Here is a 26,236-nt window from a genome sequence, read left to right as displayed (position 1 = left end):
CTTCATCTTCACGAACAGATCATACTAATAAATTTATAATGTAACGTCCACAAGAATCTGTAGTTTCATCTACAATAAAATAAATGTATCGATTTTCCACTATCTTCTGGATTTTTTTTTGTATCGTTGCAGATTTGAGGTATGTAATTTTTTCTCAATGTACTTTAATCGGGAAGACTTTTCTTGGAATATGTTACCAAAAAAACTTTTAAAAATATGATTTTCCAGTTATTTCACAGAATTAAATTTATATTGTTCATTGGATGAAGTCATCAACGATTGTCTACTGCCAATGGGTAACGAACAACTTTCGATTCGCCAATCTTCTTGCATTTTGACTTATGCAATTCTGTCCCAACGTGTGTCCCCGGAAATTTTCGCTGAGACTGTATCTACTACAATAACACGTACTTTTTCAAACTGTTTAAACTTTGAATGTTGAGGAAGCAGTCAAATATTATTTACTAAAGAAAAAAGATCAATAATAGCAATCTTAAAACTCACCAAAACAATTTTCCATTGGTGCAAAGAAGCTCGAGATATGTTCTGATCCAGGAATAAACCAGGCTAGAATCTTGCATATTTCACTCTTCACAAACAAAAGTACTTGTACACAAAAACTTAACATTCGCATTGAACGACTAAAGGTGATTATTATACTTTAGATTTGCAGTATTAATCAGCCATAAGCTCAGCGGGTGGTCAATGCAGTACATTCAACCAACTTACACCTCTAAACGATTAAAGGAATTCGCCGAAAACCTTTCGTTGTAGTAAAAGGTATGGGAAACTGCACTGGTGTTCTCCATAATGTTTAACACTTTAACCAATTTTAGGTATAAAATAAATATATGTGTCATTAAGTCGTTGTTCATAGTTTTGCATATTTTGTTACATTTTTTTTTAATAAATAGTATTCTTGCATAATGTTATTTAACGTAAATTTCTTTCATCTACTTGTTTAATAATTTTTTTCTGAAACAAATACTACCGTGTTAAGAATAATTTATATTCAAAGTAGATATACAAAGTACTAAAATATCACTTTCAATTTTTGTTAAAAAATACTTCGGAGTAAACTAGAACATTTGGTCAATTTAAATAGTGGTGGTTAGATTGACCATATATGTCTGTTAGAGTGTACTGTTTTTCAGACGTCTGTGATCACGGGTTAAAGTTAGGGTTTTGTTTAAATATATTTAACTTTTTATTATCAAATAATAATACTTGTACTAAAAATAAAATAATTGTGGAAAATATTTTAATTTGTTTATGTATTTACGGTTTCCAACCATTCCTAAACTTTTTATCAAACATAATTAAATTACAATCGGCATTCCTAATGATCATTAGGCTAATTTGCTTAATGTGTTTAGGATCTTTGTAAGCGGTTATATTATATTTTACCTCCCAAGCACAACATTTAGAAAGTTTCTGTCATATTGATCTAAACTCAGTATATTGTAATTCAAACGTGTAGTTTCAAGTGACCATCATACCTAGACGTAAGTTGTATATTGATAAATTAATTGCAAATGTGCATAAATACTTTACCATAGAAAGAGACAATCGTGGACCTTTAAAGTCATTATTATATATAAATCAATGCGTTTGTGACGCACACGGGATAAGTGAAAGTAAGCTAAAAACTTTACTGAAGACTGTCAGAGATTCTCGAGAAGATCTTGCTGCGACTGAGTATCACGAAGACAAGAAAACAACTCGTAAACATTCTAGTATCGTCTATTAAAATAGTATCGTCTACTAAAATAGCTAAAACACGTATTTACGTAAATATAGCTATTTTATTAAATTAAATCAAACTCGTTCACAATGGTCATAATTAAATCACACCAAATTATTATCTCTCGTTCCGCTGTGTTTTTGTGTCATCACCGAACTACTCGTGACCATATAAGGTAATTAGTGACCCAAGCCAATCGCCGTATTAGAAGTTGAGTGTGACTTCACAATGTCATAACAGAACTACCAGTATTCCATCTTAAGCTGATTAGGACATTAGGAAGTTAGTGACTTAAGCTGATCAGCGTATTAGGATAATAGTGTGACTGCATTCGACCATCCTGACGTCACGACCGTCCTCGATCGTACAACACCTATTAAAAAAAAATAATATGTTCTTTATTATTAAGAATGCCAATTTATAGAAAGGCTCCATCATTCTGCAGAATGACATAGTCTAAATCAATTCGTTTCAGATAGCTAAAACTATCCATACAAGCTCATTTTTAAACATTAAAACATATGGCTGTCATTTTTCAGAATGACAATGTGAATAAATTTGTTTCGAATAGCTACGGCTATTCAAACAAACTCATTCAAGACATTAAAATATTTGGGTGTCATTTTGCAGAATGGTGAACTGAATATCCATTCAGAACATTAAAACATTTATTTGTCATTTTTCAGAATGACGAACTGAAAATCCATTCAGAACACTATAACATTTATTTGTCATTTTTCAGAATGACGAACTGAAAATCCATTCAGAACATTAGAACATTTATTTGTCATTTTTCAGAATGACGAACTGAAAATCCATTCAGAACATTAGAACATTTATTTGTCATTTTTCAGAATGACGAACTGAAAATCCATTCAGAACATTAGAACATTTATTTGTCATTTTGCAGAATGACGAACTGAAAATCCATTCAGAACATTAAAACATTTATTTGTCATTTTTCAGAATGACGAACTGAAAATCCATTCAGAACATTAGAACATTTATTTGTCATTTTGCAGAATGACGAACTGAAAATCCATTCAGAACATTAAAACATTTATTTGTCATTTTGCAGAATGACGAACTGAAAATCCATTCAGAACATTAGAACGTTTATTTGTCATTTTTCAGAATGACGAACTGAAAATCCATTCAGAACATTAAAACATTTATTTGTCATTTTGCAGAATGACGAACTGAAAATCCATTCAGAACATTAGAACATTTATTTGTAATTTTTCAGAATGACGAGTAAAATAAATTTGCCCCAAATAGTCAGAACTACTCAAATAAATCCATTCAGATCATTGAAACACTTTGTTGTCATTTTTCAGAATGACAATTAAAATATATTTTTTTTTTAGTTCCAGCTATTCAAACAAATTCCTTTTAAACAATAGAATATCTTTATGTCATTCTACAAAATGACTACACTATCATGTAACTAACTTGAATAATTTTAAGATCTTTGAATCTTAAATCTCTTGATGTTTTCTCCACCAACAACTCCTTCATAAGGACGCCTTGTTCTTAATGAATGTACATCTTCTTTTACACGATATCTAACATTTGGTAGAACCTCAACAATCCTGAATGGCCCTCTATACTTTCTAAAAGCTTCTTACTTTCATTGTTTGCTGAAAAACTTGTAACTTTTGTCAATACCTGGTCACCAACTGCATATTTCACTGGAGAGCATCTTTTTTTATTAAATTCGTTATTCTGTTTGATTCTGTTTTCTTCTAATCGTTTAGCTACATCCTTTCTCAATGACGTTACACCAATAATGTCCATATCATTATCATCTATGTATTTGTCTCCATCAACTCTTAATTTGTACCCGAAAAACACTTCACTGGGTGAAGATTTAGTTATTCGGTGTTTTGTTCTGTTTATTCCTTGTTAAATGTTTTTTAAATTCTTATCCCACATATCGGACTCAAACTTTGCACCCATTGTGGCCATGGTATCCAGTAATGTTTTATTTGCCCTTTCTACTTGGCCGTTGCCTCTTGCCATTCCTACTGCAGTTGTAAACACTCTAATTCCTCTCTCTGCCATATAATTCAAAAATTCTTTTGAAACAAAAGCTGATCCTGCATCTGATATCATTCGTTTGGTGTTACCAAATATTTTAAAAATTTCTTCTAAAGCACGAATAACATGTTTACTTGATGTATCTGGGACAGCTTCAACAAACACAAATTTAGAAAAGGCATCAATCAAAACCAAGACGTATTTATTTTGTGATTTCGTTAACACAAATGGCCCTAAATGATCGGCATGGAGTGTATGAAACGGTCTAGCATATTTTGGAATGGAATGTAGATAGCCAGGCTTTTTTTTCTCCCGGTTGTTTATGGTATAAACAGGCAAGACAAGCCGAAATGTATTTCTTAATAAATCTTCGCATTCGTGGAAACCAATACCGTTCTTTTATTCTTTCAATTGTTTTATCCAACGCAAAATGTCCAATATCGTCATGATTCATTTTGACAATTTGCCAATTTTTAGGCACATACCATCTTCTACCATATTCCGTTATTTTATAAACTTTGTTTCCTCTTAAATCATATTTCTTGAAAGTATCCTTATGATTTACCTGATCTCCTGACAAAAGAATATCTTTAATTTTTTTTATTTCCGTATCTGTATCCTGTGCTTCTCTTAGATAGTCGTCTTCTTTGATGAGCATCACTTTAATTTCAAGATTTTCCTCTGCTTCAGTTCTTTTAAAGTTCCTACTTAAGGCATCTACATGTTGTAGTTGTACTCCTGATTTATGTTTTATTTCGAAGCAAAAATCTTGTAAACACAAAACCCATTTTGCTATTCTTGGGATTATTGTTTGTTTTACTAATGCATTTTTAACGGAATTGCAGCCTGTTATTACAGTAAAAGATCTTCCTGCTAAATAATATCTATACCTTTCTAAGGTTTTGACAATAGCCAAAAGCTTTAGTTCAAAAGAATGATATTTCTTTTCTTCTTTTGTGGTTTGCTTGCTAAAACAGGCAATTGACTTTTCACGACCATCAACAATTTGAGTTATTATGCCTCCAAATCCTTCTCTACTTGCATCCGTGTAAACTATTATGTCATGTTTCGGATTAAATATTGTTAAAATTGGTTCTGAGACTATAACTTTCTTTATTTCTTTAAAAATTTTTGTTTCTTCTTATGTCCATGCCCAATTTACATCTTTTTTTATCAATAAGAAAAGAAGGGCTTGCGAACGATGAATTACTCTTTCGAATAATATTTGCATCCAATAATTCTTGTATTGTTTTTTGTAAAATTTCTTTGTCAGCTGCAGGTGTTCTGTAGGGACGAAACTTAACTACATCTGAACTTGTAATATCGATTCTCATAACAACAGAATGCGATTTTTTTAGAGCTTTCAAATTTGTATAAAAACAGTCCTCGTGATTTAGCAAAATATTTTCCAACATCATTTTCTCGTGTTTAGATATATTTCCTGTACTTATTTCTTTATCTAAGTCTTTCTTATATTTAAATGTTAAACTATTATCTATCATATAATACATAATATTTACATCTTCTGTAAAATTTCTTCCTATTAGAAGGTCATTAACCCAATCTTTATCCATGACATACAACATAATATTTAATTCTACAAAATCGATTTTTATTTTAGCAAATACATAATATTCAACTGATAAAGAATTTCCCAAAAATCCAGAAAGTTTTACATCTTTAGTTAATGATTTTATTTCTAATTTAAACTTATCTGCCAATTCTTTTGAAATTAGCGAACAATCGCTGCCAAAATCAATGAATGCAGTATGGCTGTGCTCATTTAAGAAAATAATTTTATTAAATTTATTTTCGGAAGAATCAAACTGTATTTGTTTAACAGTTTTATTTTTTTCTAAATTTTTGTTCGTTTTATTTACTTTGGTCTCTTGACATTCTTTGTTCTTTTTAAAACAGTATTGTTCAATATGACCTTTAATTTTTACAAAACCTGCATATTTGATTTCTGTGGTGACAATCTTTTTTTAAATGACCCTGAATTCCACAGCACATACAAGGTTTATTCTTGTTAAATTTGTTATTAACAAATTTGTTATTATGTACAAATTTTGATTTGGAAAAACAATTGGATTTGTTAAATCAGGCAATTTTTCTGGACTTTTGTGATAAAGCTTATTTCTTAAATAAACTGCCAATAAATTGAAATCTTTGATTTGAGCAACTTCAATAGCAGATTTAATATGTTCGTCTCCAATAGCACCAATTATTAAAGAAATCTTATCTGACTCGGAAAAATTTACTTTAAGTTTATTAATTTTTGTTAAATGTTCAAAATAAAATTCATATAATGAAGAACCCTCTGTTGGTTTATGATGGGCTACGTCCATAAAAAGATCATAAGTATTTCGTGTACTTTGAAAAGTATTTTCTAACACTGATCTCCATTCTGCCCAAGAAAATTGAGACCATGCAACTTCATTTTCAATAAAACTAGCGTACCATGTTTTAGCGGTACCTCTAAGCTTAGAAATCGCTTGAAATATAATGTAGTTATCAGACCAACTATACGTCTTAGCATTGTGCTCTATTATTTCAATCCATCGATCTATTTCTCCAATTAGTGGATCAAATTCAGGAATAAAACTGACGGATTCAATGTTTCTATTCGTACAATTATAAGATGCAGATGGTGAATTTATTTATGTGGCATTTTCTTTAATTTGAGGCAAAGGCGAAGACGTATAGGTTCTATTTATTTTTGAATGTTTAGATCTTTTTTTTGACTTACTGGTTCTTTTCGTTTTCGTATACCTTGACTCCCTTCTCGGCGAAGAATCGGTGGACGAAATAGTTGTGGTTTCACTACTGGAACTACTATTTCGCTTGCACTTTTTCCTTTTCGGCATTTTGGACACTTAACATTAAAAATCACTTATCATTAAAAACAGTTCACTAAATTCTACCGTAGGTTCTTTAACACACTTCTGATATCGTCTATTAAAATAGTATCGTCTATTAAAATAGCTAAAACACGTATTTACGTAAATATAGCTATTTTATTAAATTAAATCAAACTCGTTCACAATGGTCATAATTAAATCACACCAAATTATTATCTCTCGTTCCGCTGTGTTTTTGTGTCATCACCGAACTACTCGTGACCATATAAGGTAATTAGTGACCCAAGCCAATCACCGTATTAGAAGTTGAGTGTGACTTCACAATGTCATAACAGAACTACCAGTATTCCATCTTAAGCTGATTAGGACATTAGGAAGTTAGTGACTTAAGCTGATCAGCGTATTAGGATAATAGTGTGACTGCACTAGGAGCATTGACTTATCTGATGGAGAAAAATTTGAAATTCGCAATATTTTGTATCGAATGCGTGAAAACAATTAACATGTCAGTTTAGATACTTTATTGGCCAAAAATAAAAGAAAGACAGGTTTCTGAGATTAAGAGGACTAGCCTTTGGAAAGTGTTGAGAGATTTGGGATTTAAATTAAAAAAAGCAAATAGGTTACTTTTATACCAAAGGAGTAGTGTGGTTCACAAAATAATTAAATTTTTGAGAGAATATACTAGACTTAAATCTGAAAATTCAACATCCGTATACTTAGATGAGACATTAATATTTGCAAAGGGTGGAATTAAAAGAATTTGGCAAGACGATATTATAAAATCAATAAAACACACATATAGCGAAGGCAATAGACACATTATTCTTCATGCAGGAGAGAAAGAAGGCTTTATAGAAAACCTTTATCAGAAAAATTTGATTTTTTCAAAATCAAAATCTGCTCAATACCATGAAAACATGAATGCAGATATGTTTGTTAAATGGCTTGAGGAGAAACTGTTAACTATTCTGAGTGAACCATCAGTTATAGTTTTAGATAATGCACCTTACCATTCGGATATTTTGGAGAAACAACCGAAACAGTCTTGGAACGTACTGAGTATAAAAAATTGGTTAGTTAAAAATAATATCAATTTTCAGAAATACGCCTTCAAATCAGAGTTACTGAAAATTTCGAAACGTAATTAAAAACCAACAGTTTATATAGTTGACCAAGTTGTATCAAGTTATGGGCATCAAGTACTACGGTTATCGCCGTATCACTGCCAGTTAAAATCCCATCGAACACATCTGGGATATATGTAAAACGTATTATGATAATCACGTTGGATGCAGTGGATACAGTGACGATGCAGCTAGGGAAAGTGGCAAGAAGCTCTTAAAACTGCAACTCCAGAAATATGGGCCAAAACTGTAAATAAATGTGAAAAATTATTAGAAAAGTGGTGGATCCGGGAAAATAAAATGATTGAAATTAATCCAGTGATTATAGATTTACATAATGATAGCGGTAGTGAATTTAGTGACGATGGTGATTTATATATTTAAAAAATAGTGTAAAAGTACACTATTATGTTATTTAGAAAATAATTGTACATCAGGTTAACCATTATATTTATACATTCATTAATAGCCAAATAAACAATAAAATTTAAAATTCCATTTGAATTTTTGCTCCTCATTTTATACAAATTAACTCTAACTGATAAGACGGACAAAAATATTCTAAACAATGTAAGTAGGTAATTAAAAAGATTATGTAGAACTCCAGTGCAGTTTACCGTGCCTTTTACTACAGCGAAAGCTTTTCTGCTAATTCCATTAATCCTTTAGAGGTGTAAGTTAGTTGAACGTACATTCGACGTTCATTCGACGATCAAAACGGAATCTGATTTAAATCATATTTAAATTTCCGTTAGCTAATCGTAAAAAGATGATTAGAGGTGTAAATATTCTCTTAACAACAGGGTATTTAAAAGAATCACCAAATTTGTACCTACTAAATATAATAAAATTAAATAAAATCCGAATTTCTCGGTAAACCATCCTTACAATAATTTTATGACGGCGTAATGTGCGCACAAGACTTAAATTTTAATATGTATTTAAAATTTTTTAACATTTCACACTTCAATCACTCATTAATTGCCATAATTTCAAGTAGTTATATTACATGCCATTATTTAAAAAACAAAGGTATTAACATTTATAAATTACTGCAAACAAAGTGTGTTTAAGTGTTATTTTAATTTAGAAACTCGCAAATTAAAAAACTTTTTAAGATCTACAACTTTTATTTGAACAATTTTTTTAGGCTTTATATATAACAAGGTTTTATAGGCAAAAAACTCACTTTTTATGATTGTTTAAAGAAAACGAAGCAAAATCGGCTGTACGTCTTCAAGAATTTGTTATCAGCTATCTCTCATATACCTTTTAAAACCTTCAAAAACCTGTATAAGATTTTTACGTGAAATCGGAGATTTTTCCACAGATATGCTGTGGTACTGAGGTACATCCGTAATGCTACAACTTGAAGGAATTTCATTACATAAAATGGCCAAGGCCTCACATTTTTTGTATCTCCTACCAGTCGAGATCAACTGACATAGAATTCAGAGGGTTAAATAAATTATTATACTATTAAAAGACCTTCGTTAAAACAATAAAAATAGTGTAATACCGTTGTGATACGAACATTTTTCTTTTTACAGTTATTTATTTGGACATATAGAGTGAGGAAAATTATATAGGTTGGATAGAAGTAGGACGAAAATGCAGAAAATAACGACACAAAAAAAGTTATTGATAACTTGTTAATAATCTTTATTAATTAGAATAATTATATTCTCATTTAGTAATAAATTGTTGCTATTGAATCATAAGGAGATATTTCCGAGATATTGCCGAAGAATCCAAGCAGCACAATTTCAACGAGCAAGTTCTATACAGTTTTCAGTCATCCAATTTAGTTTGTCGCAGGTGTCCTCTGAGATATTCAGTAGTAAGTTTATTACTGTCTTTGCTGCTTATTTTCAATTTCGTCAGAAATTTCAAAAATTTTCCTGGTTTTTGAATAATGTTGGCTCTAGTATTTCACTAGTAACGATAGAGAAACTATAATAAAAATGAAAATGTTAAAATGAAATTGAATTTTTGGGTTATTTTTATCCATATTATGTGAATATTATACTAGACTAATATTTGTATGCAGGGTGTTTCATTAAGAATTGTCCATCGTAACGGGAGCACAAAATACGAAGATTTAACCTAAAACACTTAAATGAAATATTCCTCCTTACCGAGATACAGAGTGTTTTATTACAAATATTCTAAAATTATTTTAGACTATTGTTTGGAACACCGTCCAATATTTTTTATTCAAACTTGATAAACAGTTTACCACACGTTGAGACACTTTAACTAGTGTTAAAAGGTAATTTTCCGCTGTTACCAGAGGCGTGCTGTAGGGATCGATACTTCCCCTTTTACCCTTCAGAATCTACGCCACTGTCGTAATAATCATTTCAGCATTTTTATTGTTTTTTCTTATTTTTTTGATTATTTCACATGAGTGTCTTTAATAATTTAACCAAGTTGCTGATAAAGTTTGTTAATTCTAATCGTAAATTTTCATGAATCTTAATAGTTATCATATTTTTTTTCTGCTGCTGTTGATCAAAATTATTTACAAATATATAGCCCCATTACAGGACTTTTAAAAATATTTACGACTCGTTAGCGGAAACTGGTCAATTCCATCCAAAGCGAGATCTAGAACATCCAAAATAATTACAGTAAATCAGAAGGATGATGTGTTAGTAAGAATTGCTAATGAACCTCAATTAAGTACCAGACGTTTATGAGCAATAACTGGAATAATCCATGCTTCAGTTTGCAGAATATTAAACAAAGAATACTTAAGACCTTACCATTTTACTCCAGTGCAGAGCTTTCTAATCACAGATCTTTCTCTTTCTAATCACAGAATTTATTATGGATAGGACAAATGCAAATAACAATTTCGTTTGCAATATTCTTTTTATTGATAAAGCCACTTTCACACATAGAGGCAGTTATAACTGAAAAAATTGTCACCTGTGGGATAACGAAAATCTACATGCCGTCAAATAAGTACACTTTCAACATGAACTGAGAATAAATGTTTGGTGTGGAATTTTTAGAGATAATTTAATGGGGCCCTTTGAATTACCTTCAAATTTCAACGGCAAATCGTATTTGGAATTTCTTCAAAATACCCTTTTTGATGAACTGGAAGAGTTACCATTAAACCAAAGAAGAGGTATGTGGTTTATGCAATATACATTTTCCCATCACATTTTCCCTTGGTAGTACGAAATTATTTGAACAATTAGTTTCCTCTAGATGGATAGGGCGAGGAAGTGAGTTTCCATAGCCTACTCGGAGTCTTGATTTTAATCCCTTAGATTTTTATTTTTGGGGGCATATGAAGACACTTGTGCATGCTCAAGAAATTAATACCCAAGAACAAGACAAGAATTATGGTAACAAATACAGAATGCCGCAAATGTTATTAGAAATGAACCGAACATATTTCTTAGGTTAGGAGAACAAGGTTAGGAGAAATTTTTCTGTATCAAAAATGAAATGAAGTAATAGCTTTGAAAATAGCTTTGTTTTATGTACTCATCATTTTCTTAACGAGCTCGATCCGAAAATCTACCAAGAAAAATTGTTTTAGTATAATAAAAATCATAGTTTTGATTTTTTATGAACTAAAACATTAATACGAAAAAATCATTTGAAATGGAATCTACTGAATCTACTTAATTGTATAACTTTATTAGTACATAGTTATCACTCAAGCTGCGTTAAACGCAAATGTTTTAAAAACTATTTACTCTATCTCATTGAGACAAAAGGATGATTTTTAAGTAAAAAAGTAACGAAGAATAAAAAAACATGCTGAAATGATTATTACGACAGTGTCGTAGATTGTGAAGGAAAAAAGGAAATATCTTTCTCTACAGCACGTCTCTGGTAACAGCGGAAAACTATTTTTTAACACTAGTTAAAGTTTCCTAATATGTGTCAACTGTTTGTTAAGTTTGAACAAAAAATATTGAAAGGTTTTCCAAACAATAAAATGCTAAAACCTTTTATAATATTTATAATAAAACACTCGTATCTCGGTAAGGAGGAATATTTTATTTAAGTGTTTTAGGTTCAATCTTTGTATTTTGTGCCATTTCTCCAGTTACTATATGGACAATTCTTGTTGAGACACTCTGTATATAAAATGACTTAATATAATTTAACGGAAAATTTTTTTAACGTTTTAAATACAATTAAATAAACATTAAATAAACAAATAAAATGAAAAATTATCAATAAAAAACATCACTAAAAACATATGCTCACAGATACCACTCTACACAAACATACTTTAATAAACAAGTAATGTGGAAACAAACCAATTAGTATTTTGCTTTCGACAGTTGAAGTTATTGTTTTAATTTCAATAATTTAAATAATTTCTTGGGAAGCAACACAACTTTACAATATACCAAGAACAACTAACATCGAAGTTTTAGATGAAGGTAGACTATTGGGCGAAAATGAAGCCGTGTGATACAGGAAAAGTTATTGGAGGATATAGTGTCAGAACAAGTAGTGACAGCCTGTTTGTAGAGGGGAGTTTTTCAAAAACTGAATTCATAACTTCATATTTATAAAAGTCGCAATATCTCTGATTCTCTTCAACGAAAATTGATGTTTCTTTTAATTAGGAGTACCTCGTAGCATAGATTATAAAAAATGTAATTAGTTAATTTGTGTATTATTTATTTAACCGAGTAATTTGTTTAAACAATTATAACTAAATATCTATTGTTAAACTGTTTGTTCGGGCTGTTAGGCCGTTGTCTTCTGATATTATATTTTCTACTCGCCTCCCCTCCACTGGTTTCGGCGTGAGGGGGCGTGTCGTCGTTTGTAGCAATTTTTCTTTCTTCGTGTTTGGCGGGAAGGGTTTTTGTGGATTTTAATATTGGTATCCATGTTTTGTTGATTTTTAGTCCTTCTTCTATCCGATTAAATTTATTTGGGTGCTTATATACCTCTACCGCTTCCCGATACAACCGTGGGTAGTACTATGATGTTTTATCCAGCATCTGCGTTTCTTCAAACAGTATCCGATGTTCTCCGCTTCCCAAAGCGTGTTCGGCAACGGCAGATTTGTCGATATGTCCTAAACGACAATGGCTTTTATGTTCGTTTTTCCTTGTGTTTGTGTGTCTTATCGTGGTTCCCACATATACCGTTCCACATGTGCCTGGTATTCGGTATACTCCGGCCGTTGCTAATGGGCCGCGTTTGTCATTCAACGATCCTAAACAAGTCCTTGATTTTCTTTGTAGGCTTGAAAATAGTCTTTACTATGGCTTTATTAAGTATTCGCCCAATGCCCGTTACCCCCGATATATAGGGCAAGAACGCTTTGCCTATACATTCTGTTTCTTCGTTCTTTCTTCTAGAGACGTTGTTCATCGCTTTATGTATTTCTCTTCTCATATAACCATTAGAGGTGAGCGCTTTTTCAATATGAACAAGTTCACTTTATAGATGCTGTGGTTCACAAATTCTCTTCACCCTCTCCGCCAGAGTTTTGATGATACCTTGTTTTTGGCCTGGATGATGATTTGAGTTCCTGTTTAAGTATCTGTCCGTGTGTGAAGGCTTTCGATACAGTTTATGTCCTAAGTAACCTTCCTTACTATTTTTATTTATAATTATAGAAAGTTTATAACAATTAATTTATTTAAAATATATTTGTAATGTTTTTGAGTCAAGAAAAGTACTTGTGAAAATAATAATCATAACTCATTAAAAATTAACCCGTATAGATTTGATTTTCAAATAAAACATTAAATTATTTGTAAAATTTATTGTTAAAAGATATTATTTATAACTATAATACAAATATTTTTAAGTTGCCTTTAGCTTAACTTTTTCTACTAATAATAATAATAGAATTTTACAACACAAATATTTATTTTAAATTGTTTAAACCAATTACTCGGTTACATAAACAATTCACCGATTAATTAAATGCATGTTTATGATCTATGCCACGAAGTACCCCAAATTAAAAAAAAAACATAAATTTTCGTTGATTAGAACCGGGGATATTGCGACTTTTATAAATTTGAAGTTATGAATTTATAACCAAAGCCCCGGTGAATTGAAAAAAGTGCTAAATGGAGTTTTAAGGGTCTTAGGACTTTATATTTTTTTTAAATTCGTGTAAAAATGCCAACATTTCGAATAAAAAAATATTAACTTCCTATAATATGTTGAAGCTTCTGAGTTATTTTAAATGTTTATAAGCTTAAAATCATAGTACTTCTGTAAACCTAATTTTCAATATTTAACATACAATTTTTGAATGGTTAAATTATTTAATTTGATGCTTTTGTGTCTTTTGGCTGTGGAAATTACGGTCTACTTGTGGAATCTGTTCATAGGTGGGTTGATAGCGACTCAGAACAGACAAATATCATGTGATGGGCTAGGCGGACGACCTGATCATCTTAGCCAGAGGCAATTTTAATATCACAGTCAGAGATATAATCCAATAGATCCTGACTGTTGTTACAGAATGGCCTTCAAATATAGAGTTTAACATAAGCGCCCAGAAGCCCAAAATCATGAAATTTACTATATTGGACCGATATGCACTAATAGAGCTAAAGTAGTGCGGAAAACAAACAAGAAAAGCATCTGCATTCAATAAGGATGTTTCATGGAGAATTACGCTGCAGGACTTTGTAGCAGGGAATTTGAAACAGTCAACTACAACTTGCATGATACAAGTCATTAGATCACAGGCTGTTAACACATTTTGGAGACCAACAGGAAGTCTAAAAACATATGGTAACCATCCACTAGACCTGTACAAACTAGTATAGGGTTCCAGAATCCCGGAATGGGTATACACTATGACAGGTTAATTTAACTAAATTCTCCAGAGAACCTAAAAGGTCATCTAAACGAAGTAGAAATCAGTTCACTGAATATTTTAGAAAAGAGAAAAAACGTGTTTCGTAACAAGAATTCGTAATCACAGAAGTGAATAGCCTAATTTACATGTATACAAATATTCTGCTTACCAAATCGATATCTTCATTAATTGTCTCATTTTCATTTTTTGTAGCGTCTCCATCCAGAATGAATAACAATGATTGGTACGCAAAACCAACTAGATTGATACGTTTCATCAGCAGATGAACCACTCTTCTCTTTTATTACTCTCGTATGTACTCGGTGAAAATATGATCTGAGGCTTTTGATTTTATTTAATATTGTCTTTGCATCAAGATTAAAACTTGTCAGACATCGAAGTTAGCGCTTCTCGCCTAATTTGTTTATTTTTATAATTAGCGTGGGATGTTCGCCAAAGCACGTGATGTGTCCGGTATTCTCCGATAAAATCTAAAGTCTTCTCAACGTTCCATTCCATTGAATTAACTGCGAGAAAATTTAAAATTAACTAAATACTAAAAACACAATGAATTATTTAAAGGTATACGAAATTAATTATTCTATAGTTGAATATCAAAAATGTAGACACTAAATTCCAGGAAATGGTTAAGCAGTCGGAGTTATTTTTGGTCTTCCAGTGACGTACAATTTTTTTGCAAGAGTGAGAATGGTAGCGTTTTTTTGTACTGAAGATTTTTTACAAATTATATGTACAACTATTCTTTCCCTAGCGCTAAGAAATTTCTAAACAAATATGTGGGATCGGCCATAACGCAACCGAATAATTTAGACATCGGATTATATGGACTAACAAAAAAGCAAAATATGCATACAGTATGCTCAAATTATCAAAATCAATTTACGTGAATATGTGTAAGGAGTGTATTTCTACAAGTGAATTGTAGTTCAAATTCGTTTCAGATGAATCGTTTCATAATATATTAGGTATATATTAGTGATGTTAGGTTTGATTATCAAAGACACCTCTAAGGATTTAAAGAAATTATTAACATTACCAAAAGGAGATCTGTAGCAGTTTAACAATACATACTGACTTTTTTATTTAAATATACCTTAGCTGGAATACCACTTATTACAACATCCTTATCAGTAAAATATTTGACAAAGCTTATTACATTACAAGACAAAGTGTTTTTTTTTTACCCAGATTGCAGTATCGTAGTAATATATGGGCGAGAATAATTTGCCACTAGATAAAAAAAAAGGTATACGGTAATTAATGATAAGACCCTGAAGGATTTTATATTTAAGCCAAAAAAAGAAAATTTATAGTAATAATAAACCATTAATTTTATCAACACTTAAACTTTACATTTAAACATAAAATAATAAATGCTTTAGTTTACTCTGCGACACAATTCCACCTTTTTCAATTATTTGGGAATTTCCAATATATTGTTTCTCAACAAATGGTTTAGTGATAACGACTTTGTTTCTTGCTATTAGGACAAATATCTTCTTCCTCTTCTAATGGCGCAACAACCCTTTGTAAGTTTTGGCCTGCTTAACAATCTTCTTAAATTATGCCCTGTCGGATATTTCCTTCGCCACTGCCTGATGTTCATGGTTTTAAGATCCCTCTCTACGTCGTCTATTCATCTTTTACGGGGCCTTCCTCTTGTTCTGTTTCCTTGGAGCTTCCATCTCTGGACTACTTTTACAGCTCGATTATCTGGCATTCTTTCTTGGTAACTAAGCCAAATAGTTTAGTGATAACGATTTTGTTTCTTGCTATTAGGACAAATATCTTCTTCTTCTTCTAATGGCGCAACAACCCTTTGTGAGTCTTGGTCTGTTTAACAATCTTCTTAAATTATGCCCTGTCGGATATTTCCTTCGCCACTGCCTGATGTTCATGGTTTTAAGATCCCTCTCTACGTCGTCTATTTATCTTTTACGGGGTCTTCCTCTTGTTCTGTTTCCTTGGAGCTTCCATCTCTGGACTACTTTTACAGCTCGATTATCTGGCATTCTTTCTTGGTAACTAAGCCAATTTAGTCTTTGTGACTTTACAAATCTAACAGTATCTGCGCTCTGAATTAGTTCATCCAGCTTCGTGGCTTTGGGTTGGTCCAAATATCTTTCTTAGTATTTTGCGCTCAAATATTCTCAGTTGATTTTCATCAATGGTTGAGAGGGTCCACGTTTCACATCCATATGTGACCACTGGTCTAATTACAGTTTTGTAGATTCTCAGCTTAGACTCACGATTCAGTAACTTACTTTTCATTAAGTCTTTGTATGCATAAAAGCACTTATTAGCGCTAAGAATCCGTGCTTTAGGATTAGGACAAATATAGAAGGCGAAAATAGTCTTCTTACATCTTCTATCACTTCTACATACGTTACTAATTTTAAAAGCTAAATAAATTTCACGTAATTGTTTCAAATATATACAAAAACATAAATTTGATAATACATAATACTTTTTTTAGTACATATATATTTTTAAAATTCACTTAACAACGTAAACAATACGCTCCTGAGTATTAATTGATATATACTGATTATACCTAACTTGCGGCTCTCTCTAACTTGCGACTTCGATTATCTAGTGTTCTTTTCTACTGGTCAGCGTTGTCATGTTGTGTGGGATACTTTATCAAAATCCGTTATTCTATGACTATTTGACTGTATGTGAATTAATAACATATAAGTTGGTACATTTACTATAATCACAACCTGGAAACGGTGTTGTCGTTAAAACTCAATTATCGTTTCTCAGATATTAGTGTCTACATTTTTTGTACTCAACTATACAATATTATAATATAGTACATACCTGAATTTTCCATTTAATGTTTACTTAATTTAATCTTTTAAATAAGCGGTCCAAGTTAAATCATCAAAGTAACAATAAAAACGTTGTAATGTTGTCTATGAAGTGACAAGAGCGCGGGTAACACACTGCATCGCAAACACTCATATTATGTTCAACATCGATGTTTTTTACAGATGTCGCATCCTTGGTAGTTAGAGACGCACTTGACTCATTTAGTATCTGCCCGCATAGGTTCGAATCTTGTGCACAGCGTAATGTTTTGTTTTTGTTGGGATATATCATTTTTTTATTTATTACAATAAAATATATCTCAACAAAACTATATTTTGTATATAGATGATTCGGTGATTCGACTAGCAGCCGGTTTTCAGACACTTGGCATTCCTTCCGTCTCAAGAAATTTCTACGGAGATCCAATACCGATTTCAGTAGAAGTTCCACAACAATTTTGTATGTTTATAAACACGCATAATGTAATTGTAGGATTCAGTTTTAAAAGAAATACCGAGTCGAGTTTGAAAATATAACGTGCGTAATTTCGGGAATATAAATTTTGTAAATAAATTATATAGTTTTAGTGTAAAATAAATAAGTGTAAATAAATATAAGAAATTACGTGTTAAATGTTTAATATTAAATTAAAAGATAGTAAAATCGTTACAATATATTTATTCAGCACAAAGTATTTGTGATACACAGGGAAAATACATTTGTAGAATATATTCTTCTATAAATATCTTATTCATTCTTTTTTCTCCAACGATTCATTTTATGACGTATAGTGTCGAAATTGAATTCTCTAGCGGCGTTTGGATACCTAAAAAATATAGAAAATCAGTTAGTTTAAATTTTGTATAATTTTTGCTAGTATTAACTAAAAAACAACGAACAATTTAATAATAGTCTAGTCGTCTGAGAGGAAAATGTCACTCACCCTCTAAAAAGAATACAAACAAGCTGAATTTTGATGAAAATGTCAATTTTGGGATACCAAAGAGATGCAAAAAAGGTTGCCAATCCTACCCACGGGCTTCCCCCTACAACCCCCTCTTGGGGTAAAAATAGATAACACCAATTTACCAAAATCTGTAAACCGTAGAACAAAGTGTTTTAAACAAGACATCTACCTGAGATAATTTTGAACAAAAATATTCCGTAGAATCAACTCTTTCAGAAACAAAGATTGAAAAAAATTGCGGTTTTTGCATTTTGAAGTCAGTTTCTATAAAGCTGTTAAATTAATAAAAGTGGTTTTGACGTTTTTTACCATTCTCATGAGATCAATAAAATGTATCACTTCCATTGACCGGTCGCTATGGAGTTTCCATCGTTTTAGGTTAATCTTCAAGACATATAACATGAAACAACACAACAAATATGATGAGTTTGGGCAGGTTTTCTAAAAATTGAGAATTCTAATATAAAACAAGAAGAGGAAGAATTATTTTTAATGGTTAAAACTAAAAAGTTCATATCGGTGTTATTTTCTAACTTTAAGGTAAATTTAATTGCAGGATGTAAATTATTAATTAATGACAAAATGTTTTGTGTGATTCTGAAAAGGCTCCTTCTATAAGGGCTAAAACATCATCTACATATCTATACCATAAGATTATTAGTGGTTGGGAATGAACAAAAGTATGTTCAAGAGAGTCGAGAAAAAGATCTGCAAGTAGGGGAGATAGTGGATTTCCTATTGCTAAACCTTCTCGTTGTCTATAAATATTATCGTTAAAAATAACGAAGTCTTGGGAAATGCAGAATAGTAGTAGGGAGGTAATTTGTGAATATTTATTGGGATCAATGGTATTTGCGAGTTCGAGGATATTGATGATTGGAATTCTGAACATACTGGAAACATTCGTGAAAAGATTTCCTACATTGACAGAGATCATAGTAAAGTTATTTGGAAGACTCATTGAAGATTATAAAAATTAAATCTAAAGTGTTGATAACAGTATATTTGATAACAGTGTAATTAATTAGATCTTGGATATGAGTGTTTAATAGAATAATAATTGATTGATTGAACTTGAATTTTAACGGTTTGTTAGGGACCACATAACCAAACTTTGGGCGCAATAACAACGATCTAGGTTGATTTTTACAATAGTTATAAAAAATTACCGATTTTGTTAATATTTAAAAGATGATGCCAAAATCTCTGCAGAAACCTATGGGTTTTTTTACGTAGGCCTATAACCACTAAAAAAAAATTCAGATAGGTACCTGGATTAGTACAATTCCGAGGGAAATCTTATTCCCTTGATTTATATTGATATAAAATTATTACAGAAAATTAAAGCACGTTTAACATCCAATACAGTAGATATCTCGAAGAAAGGCGAATTAAGGGGCAATAGATCTATAATCGGCCCAAACCGTGTTTTAGGTCAGATAATTGAAATAAAATGTAGAAAACTAAAAACCAAAAGCAACCTTTCGCACTTTATCTCGGAACATAATTAACTATTATGAAATATTTCCACACTCTGTACGTACGTACCGTAGTTTTTTACTTACATTTCAGAAAGAGTAGCATATACAGTTCGACTAGGTACGTTCGGATTCTTTAGTAGAACCTCCTTTAATTCTCTCAAAAATACTATTTTCTCCTCAGCACCATGATCTGGCGGATGATTATGAGGTTTGTTTACTTTTATATCGTGGATTGACCCATCGGATGGTATAACAGCTCTGGCATGGCAACCTAATCGTTTATATTCCAAACATCGTAAATAACTAAAAATAACGTTAAAAAAGTAAGTGGGATATCGAATCGGAAAATGTTAGGTGGTTGTCGATCGATATCTACGTGACCCATCACAGAAAACCAAAGTATTTTTCGTAAAAAATATCATTCCTCGTCAGTAGCATTAAAGCCTTAATTAAGACTTTACCTTCTTTAGTCTGTTTTACTAGTCGTTCCTGACCATTGCTAACTGTTGACAATTATTTCTACCAGATATATTGATAATACGGCTCGTCTGTGAGTGTAGTGTTCATTTCCTCTTATCCATAACTTACTTATTGTACATCCCCCTAACCAGTTATTTTTTATATTTCTTGTAGATTTAAAGTTAGACTATCTTCTGCAAATACCGTTTTCACTGGCAGGTTGCAAGAAGTATTATTCTTAATTTTCTTTTCGAAACTTCATGAAGATTATAAGGGTCAGAAAATAATAAAAATTTTGAAGTGACAAAAGATATATGTTTTTGTTTTCCTCTCTCTCATGGCGTGTGACCAAAAAAAAATTCAATTTAGTCTCGCAACAGGAACATAAATATATAACTTACTTATTCCGAAGATATTTATAATACGCGCCTTTATGTAGGTCGAAAGTTGATGAACCCAAGTCTGTGAATAATTTACAGTAGCTTTGGTAAAACTTTTCATTCTTTCAGTTTTGGAAAAAAATGATAATCGTTGGGAGCTAAATCTGGGCAAATGAGACAATAATTAAAAATATCCTTCGTAAATTTTTCCTTTGCAAGAGCAGTCTTAACAGGTGAGATAACTTGGAAATTTTTCTTCTTTGGAAATAACGTCTTTTTTATAGAAGACAGTTAAAATTTGATTTCACGTATAGTGCCTCTACAATTCGCTTATACGTATTTCGTTCTTGTGGGACTCATCAGAGTGACTCGGCAGAAAGCTCTCAACGTGAAAAAAATATTTTTCGTCAAAGGAAGTAATAATGAAATAACTTCCTAAAGACGCATACGGCAACATCTAAGAATAAAACAAAAAATAAAAATCAAAAAAAGATTTTTACTTGTTCCAAACCAAAAATCAGATTGTTACCTAATCTGCGACTTCTACAATTTTCAAAGCAAGCAGACGATGAATGGACCGACATGGAGAATCTAAAATTATATTCCACATCATATCAATTCATCTAAGCAAGAACCTTTCATGAACTGGCTTATAATACTCGAAATACGAGTGAATAAAAATATAAAAAGACCGTTATAAACCGTTGATAAATTGTCAGTTTTGTATTTTGAGAACGATTTCCGCAGTGGAAATCGAAACGTCAAAAATATACTTACTTTAAACTTAAATTGTGGCTTATTCCCATTAAAAGTAGTAAAGATGCCACAAGAAAATATGAGGTATCTAATATTACCAAAGAAGACTGGCAGAAAAGAATCGCCAAGTGATCAAAGTTGAAGAATACTATAAGAGGATTGGGCACTTCCACATTATTGGTGGACATAAATTTAGTATTGAATTGAATGAATAGTAACGCAGAAATTACGGAAGAAGGAGAAAATGAATTGTTGTATTGTACAATGGTTATTCCAACAAATTACAAGCGTAATAATGAAAAGACCCTCGTTTTAAAAGAATTGGTATATTTTTAGGTGTTTGGATTTTTGAATGCTTGCATTTTTTGCTAAATTTTAAGAATTTTGAATTGTATACTTACGTTAATTTTTATCTCTGTTTTTAAGTTCTTATAGTATCAATAATTCTAATAACCACATGAGTAATTACAAAAACTGTTCTACATCAGTTATCAATGCAAGCATGGGGTAAGAGGGATGATCTTGTACGGTGAAATGCAAATAAAAAAAGCTGCCGCACTATATCTTAAGCAGAACTGTCAAAATCTACAAATCTGAGCGTTCTTTCGGTAAAAAATATAATAGAACCTGAGTACGACTCAGGTTGTAATGACACTTTTCAAATAGCAGCAAGAGTGGTTTGTGTTTGAAGAAAACGTTCTAAAATTGTTTTTTGACACAATACACCGATAAGTCACAAGAACTCATCACATGGTTTAGATTATACTCCGATTTGAGTATGGTGCAAGTCAAAATATTGGTGTTTTATTGATTTTTACTTTTAAATCTTTTTACAACTATAAATTGTCTTCTTCAAAGTTATTGGCACGTGCTGATTGTTCTGAACTGAATCCGAAGAAGCGGATTCTAATAGCGTTAAAGCTTTACTTTGATTTCAGTTCAGACTTTCAAATGAAGGTTCTTTTGTCTAACTTAGTTTTCCCATTGTTTGCAAAATATCACCAGAAGTTTTGTAACGTATAAACATCACATGTTTGTTATTTTTCTTTAAATAATTATTTCATGTCAATGTCTTTCGATCTTATTCATTTATTGACTTGTCTCTTTCATTTTACTATTTTTATTTTTAAAATATTTGGCAGTTAACTCTTCGATCAACTTTCTATTAACTAAATCTAAATTCCAATTTTAATTTTCACCTAATATTCTTTTCCTAATTTCACCTAATTTTTTATCCAGACGTGATTTTTATGTTCTATGACGTGAAACATAAAATTTCTATACCACACTTCAGTCGACAAAGTATATCTGTCAGTTGGCAAATCTGCTCTGGCATATCACTTCAATTTTGAAGAAAGGGAAATAGTTCTTCATCTATAAATAGGAATGATTGGATTGAAAATTCATTTATATATTAAACCTTTTTCTTGGGGTGTTATATTTAATATTTATGGGTCGTTCGATGGTTACAGTTTCCTTTGGCATATTGTTAAATGTTTATATATAATGCCAAAGAGGATTCCTTGCGCTATCCGAATTTCGTGCAATATATATATATATATATATATATATATATATATATATATATATATATATATATATATATATATATATATATATATATATATATATATATATATATATATATATATATATGTTAAATCAAGTAGTTATCGATCGAACTTCGTAATGTTTGATACACAGGTTTTGAGAAAAAGTTTATTTTAAAATTGCCATTCGATTGTAATATGTATATATGAATATAATAATGTAATATGCTGTATATATTAAAAACGACATACCTTCTTCAGAGATCAAAACGTGGAGTGATTTATACTGATATAAGAGAATGAAAACAAGGTATTCCTTGCACTAATTTTCCGAAAACCAAAAGACATGATATTTTGATATAAAACAGGCTTAATAGACTGGTATAAGCCGCTTAGATCAGACAAAACCATTCAGAAATGGTACAAAAAAAGGAAGCAAAAAATTATAAGGAGATGGAAAGAATACATCGAAAAAAACCTAAACACAGACAATGGAAATAAACAAAACGGGACATATTATACGGCGGAGCAGAATATGGAAAATCCGAGTTATGAGAAAGTGGTTTAGACAATAAAGAAACTAAACAACAATAAAGCGTCAGAGATGGACGGAATTTCTCAGAATTTCTGAAAATGTTTCAGAATTATTAAAACAGGGACGACCAAGAAACAAATGCGGAGGAATGGGCAGATAAGATGGAATGGCAGAATTGAAGAGCAATTACATTGCTAAATGTAGTATAAAAAATTCTTTATTGTATTATCTATAATAGATTGTTAGAATATTTTGAGAACATAACCTGTGATTTTCAAAAGGGATTCAGATCAAATATAGCCACTACAGACAATATATTCATACTAAGAATTCAATACAAGATATTCACACTAACACTAACCGTACTAACAGTAATCACTAACTATACATGCATTGGTTAGTGATCTGTGTAGTAGGGTTCTTTGGGTCGGGAGACTGACACATCGGAAGCCCTGAAGAAGAGATCAAAGAGAATGTCGAAAGGTCGGTGCAATGATAATCGACGCGGTTCAACACGGAAGATTTTAATGTTGAGTTTAATATTAATTCTGGTAATAGTATTAATCTTAGCTCTAGGTTTAATATATATATATATATATATATATATATATATATATATATATATATATATATATATATATATATTCAGAAAAAAGAATATAGTCAACCAAAAATACGTACATCATTGGCGGGTTTCCTTTTTCAATGTTTACGTGAAATACGAATCCATCAACTATATATCTTGGCATATCGGGTTTTCTTTTGATTTTTTGTAGTAAGTCCTTTGTATTTATATCTGCAATAAGATTATCTGTTAATAATTAAAAATATAAACCTGAACTGGACCTGAACACTGAACAATAAAATAAAATAAAATTCTTAATCTATCTCAAAATATTTACTAGTAAAAAAGGAGTTACACGTTTTAAATCGATGGTGGTTTCCACCTTTCAAACGAACAGTACCAAAAAATGAGCAGTTAATTTCACGGTATCATTTGTAACTGAAGATTTTTTTACTCTTAGAAGCGTTATGTTCTTCAAAAATCCAATATCTTTTTGACATTTAAATTATTATATAAATTAAAGTACCTATATTAGTAATAGCAGCAAATAAATGACTTTGTTTTTAACTTTCCACCAAGCAAATAAATAATATAGAATATTGGCCAACATGACAATTACATTAAAATGCCGATTCCAGGTCGAACTGATTTATTTTATCGTCATATTAGTGAGAAGCTTTCGAAGCACATTACCCCAGTCAATGAAAGAAAAAAGCTTATACAGATATTTGAAGGTTCTAAACGATATATGAAGGGTAGCTGATGAAAAATCCGTGAAGACGTTTGAAAAAGGGCTGACTTTTATAAGCTTTAGCTTATAAACATTTATAATAACTTTCCTACTTTTTATGCTACATGGTTATGTAGGCGGAATCAAAAGCTGAAAAACCAAACTTTCTATGGCCAATAGGAACCAAGATAACATTTTATTCTTAAAATAATAGCGTTTTATTCTTAAAATCATACTTCCATTGTTTATTAACATTCAGAGCTGAAAATTGAAAGGATTATAAATGAAGATTTATATTTTGTGATACAACTTATAGATGACATATCCAGTGAAGGAGTAAAAAGTTATAACCCGTTAAAATCGTGGAACTCGTAAAATACGGAAAAGTTGAGGGGGGAACTGTCGAGCTCCGTTTTTTTAGGTTGGAACTTCAAATTGAAGCGTGCTGGCAAAATTTGCAATATATTGGCTTCTACCACACGTAGAACCTTCATTTTTTAAAACTGGTTAGCTCAACACAATAATAAGAATTGTCCTAATTTCACCTCTTGGAAAATCCCAGAAAAATAAATTAATAAACTTTTTTAGATTTAGTTTTAAATTAATAAAATTTAAACAAAATGCCATCCTGTTTCCTATTGGTTATAGGTTTTGTTTTGTTTTGGAAAGTGTGCTTTTTCACCAGCTTTTCATTGAGCCTACTAACAAGCGTATGATAAAAAAATGTCAAAGTTATTATAAGTGTTTATGGGCTAAAAAGTCCTTTATCAAGCTGTTTTTTAATAACAATTTAAAAAAAATTTGTTTTTTTTTTAATATAACAAACATGTACCCTTATAGAATCGATTTCTACTTACAGAATACCTCTAGAGTAAGTGTCTGGATAAGATAGTTGTTTAAATTATTGGTCTCTGGGGTAAACAAATTTATATTATATAATTTAATTTAATATATTAACTATTTACTATTAAGCATACTTTAATAACACATTAACTGCCACAATTTTAAGTAGTTATATTACATGCCATTATGCAAAAAACAAAGGTTTAACACATAAATTTCCTACTGCAAAATTAAGGTTTTTTGCAACTATCTTCATGAATTCTTTATGTAATTCTATATGTAATTCTTTATGTAATTCTATATGTAATTCTTTATGTACTTTATGTACTACAATTTTTTGAACTTTTTTGACTTTTTTTAGAACCTTCAAATATCTGCATAGGATTTTTATGTACAATCAATGTTTTTTTCCAGATAGACTGGTGTATATACTGCTGAAGGAGATTAACAATATCGAAGTCGAGACATCTAACTAATTTTTCTATAGTAAAACAACTGATAATGTTGGTTCTTCCTGTCTTTTTGAAAAAGAAACTATTTATT

At 30.8% G+C, this 26,236-nt stretch overlaps 1 protein-coding gene across 45 annotated transcripts in view; it reads right to left on the bottom strand.

Annotated features, from left to right (window-relative positions):
- Window positions 1-26,236, bottom strand: part of LOC140445580 (uncharacterized) — a 538,348-nt gene that overhangs the window by 453,613 nt on the left and 58,499 nt on the right. Inside the window, exons 5-7 of one of the 45 annotated variants that reach the window (XM_072537708.1) lie at window positions 24,237-24,351; window positions 19,960-20,178; window positions 18,090-18,253 (exon numbers count right to left, since the gene is read on the bottom strand). The exons of 43 other annotated variants lie outside the window; for them this stretch is intronic. In XM_072537708.1, coding sequence (XP_072393809.1) covers window positions 18,175-18,253; window positions 19,960-20,178; window positions 24,237-24,351 — 413 coding nt within the window. In that variant the 3' untranslated portion in view covers window positions 18,090-18,174. Of the gene's footprint in view, window positions 1-18,089; window positions 18,254-19,959; window positions 20,179-24,236; window positions 24,352-26,236 lie in introns of those variants that run through there. One more of the 45 variants, XM_072537755.1, reaches the window with a different exon arrangement.

This window comes from Diabrotica undecimpunctata, chromosome 7, assembly GCF_040954645.1.
Source record: "Diabrotica undecimpunctata isolate CICGRU chromosome 7, icDiaUnde3, whole genome shotgun sequence".
NCBI lineage: Eukaryota > Metazoa > Arthropoda > Insecta > Coleoptera > Chrysomelidae > Diabrotica > Diabrotica undecimpunctata.
The sequence above is the reverse complement of the archived record's forward strand: the minus strand, read 5'-3'. Positions and strand labels throughout refer to the sequence as shown.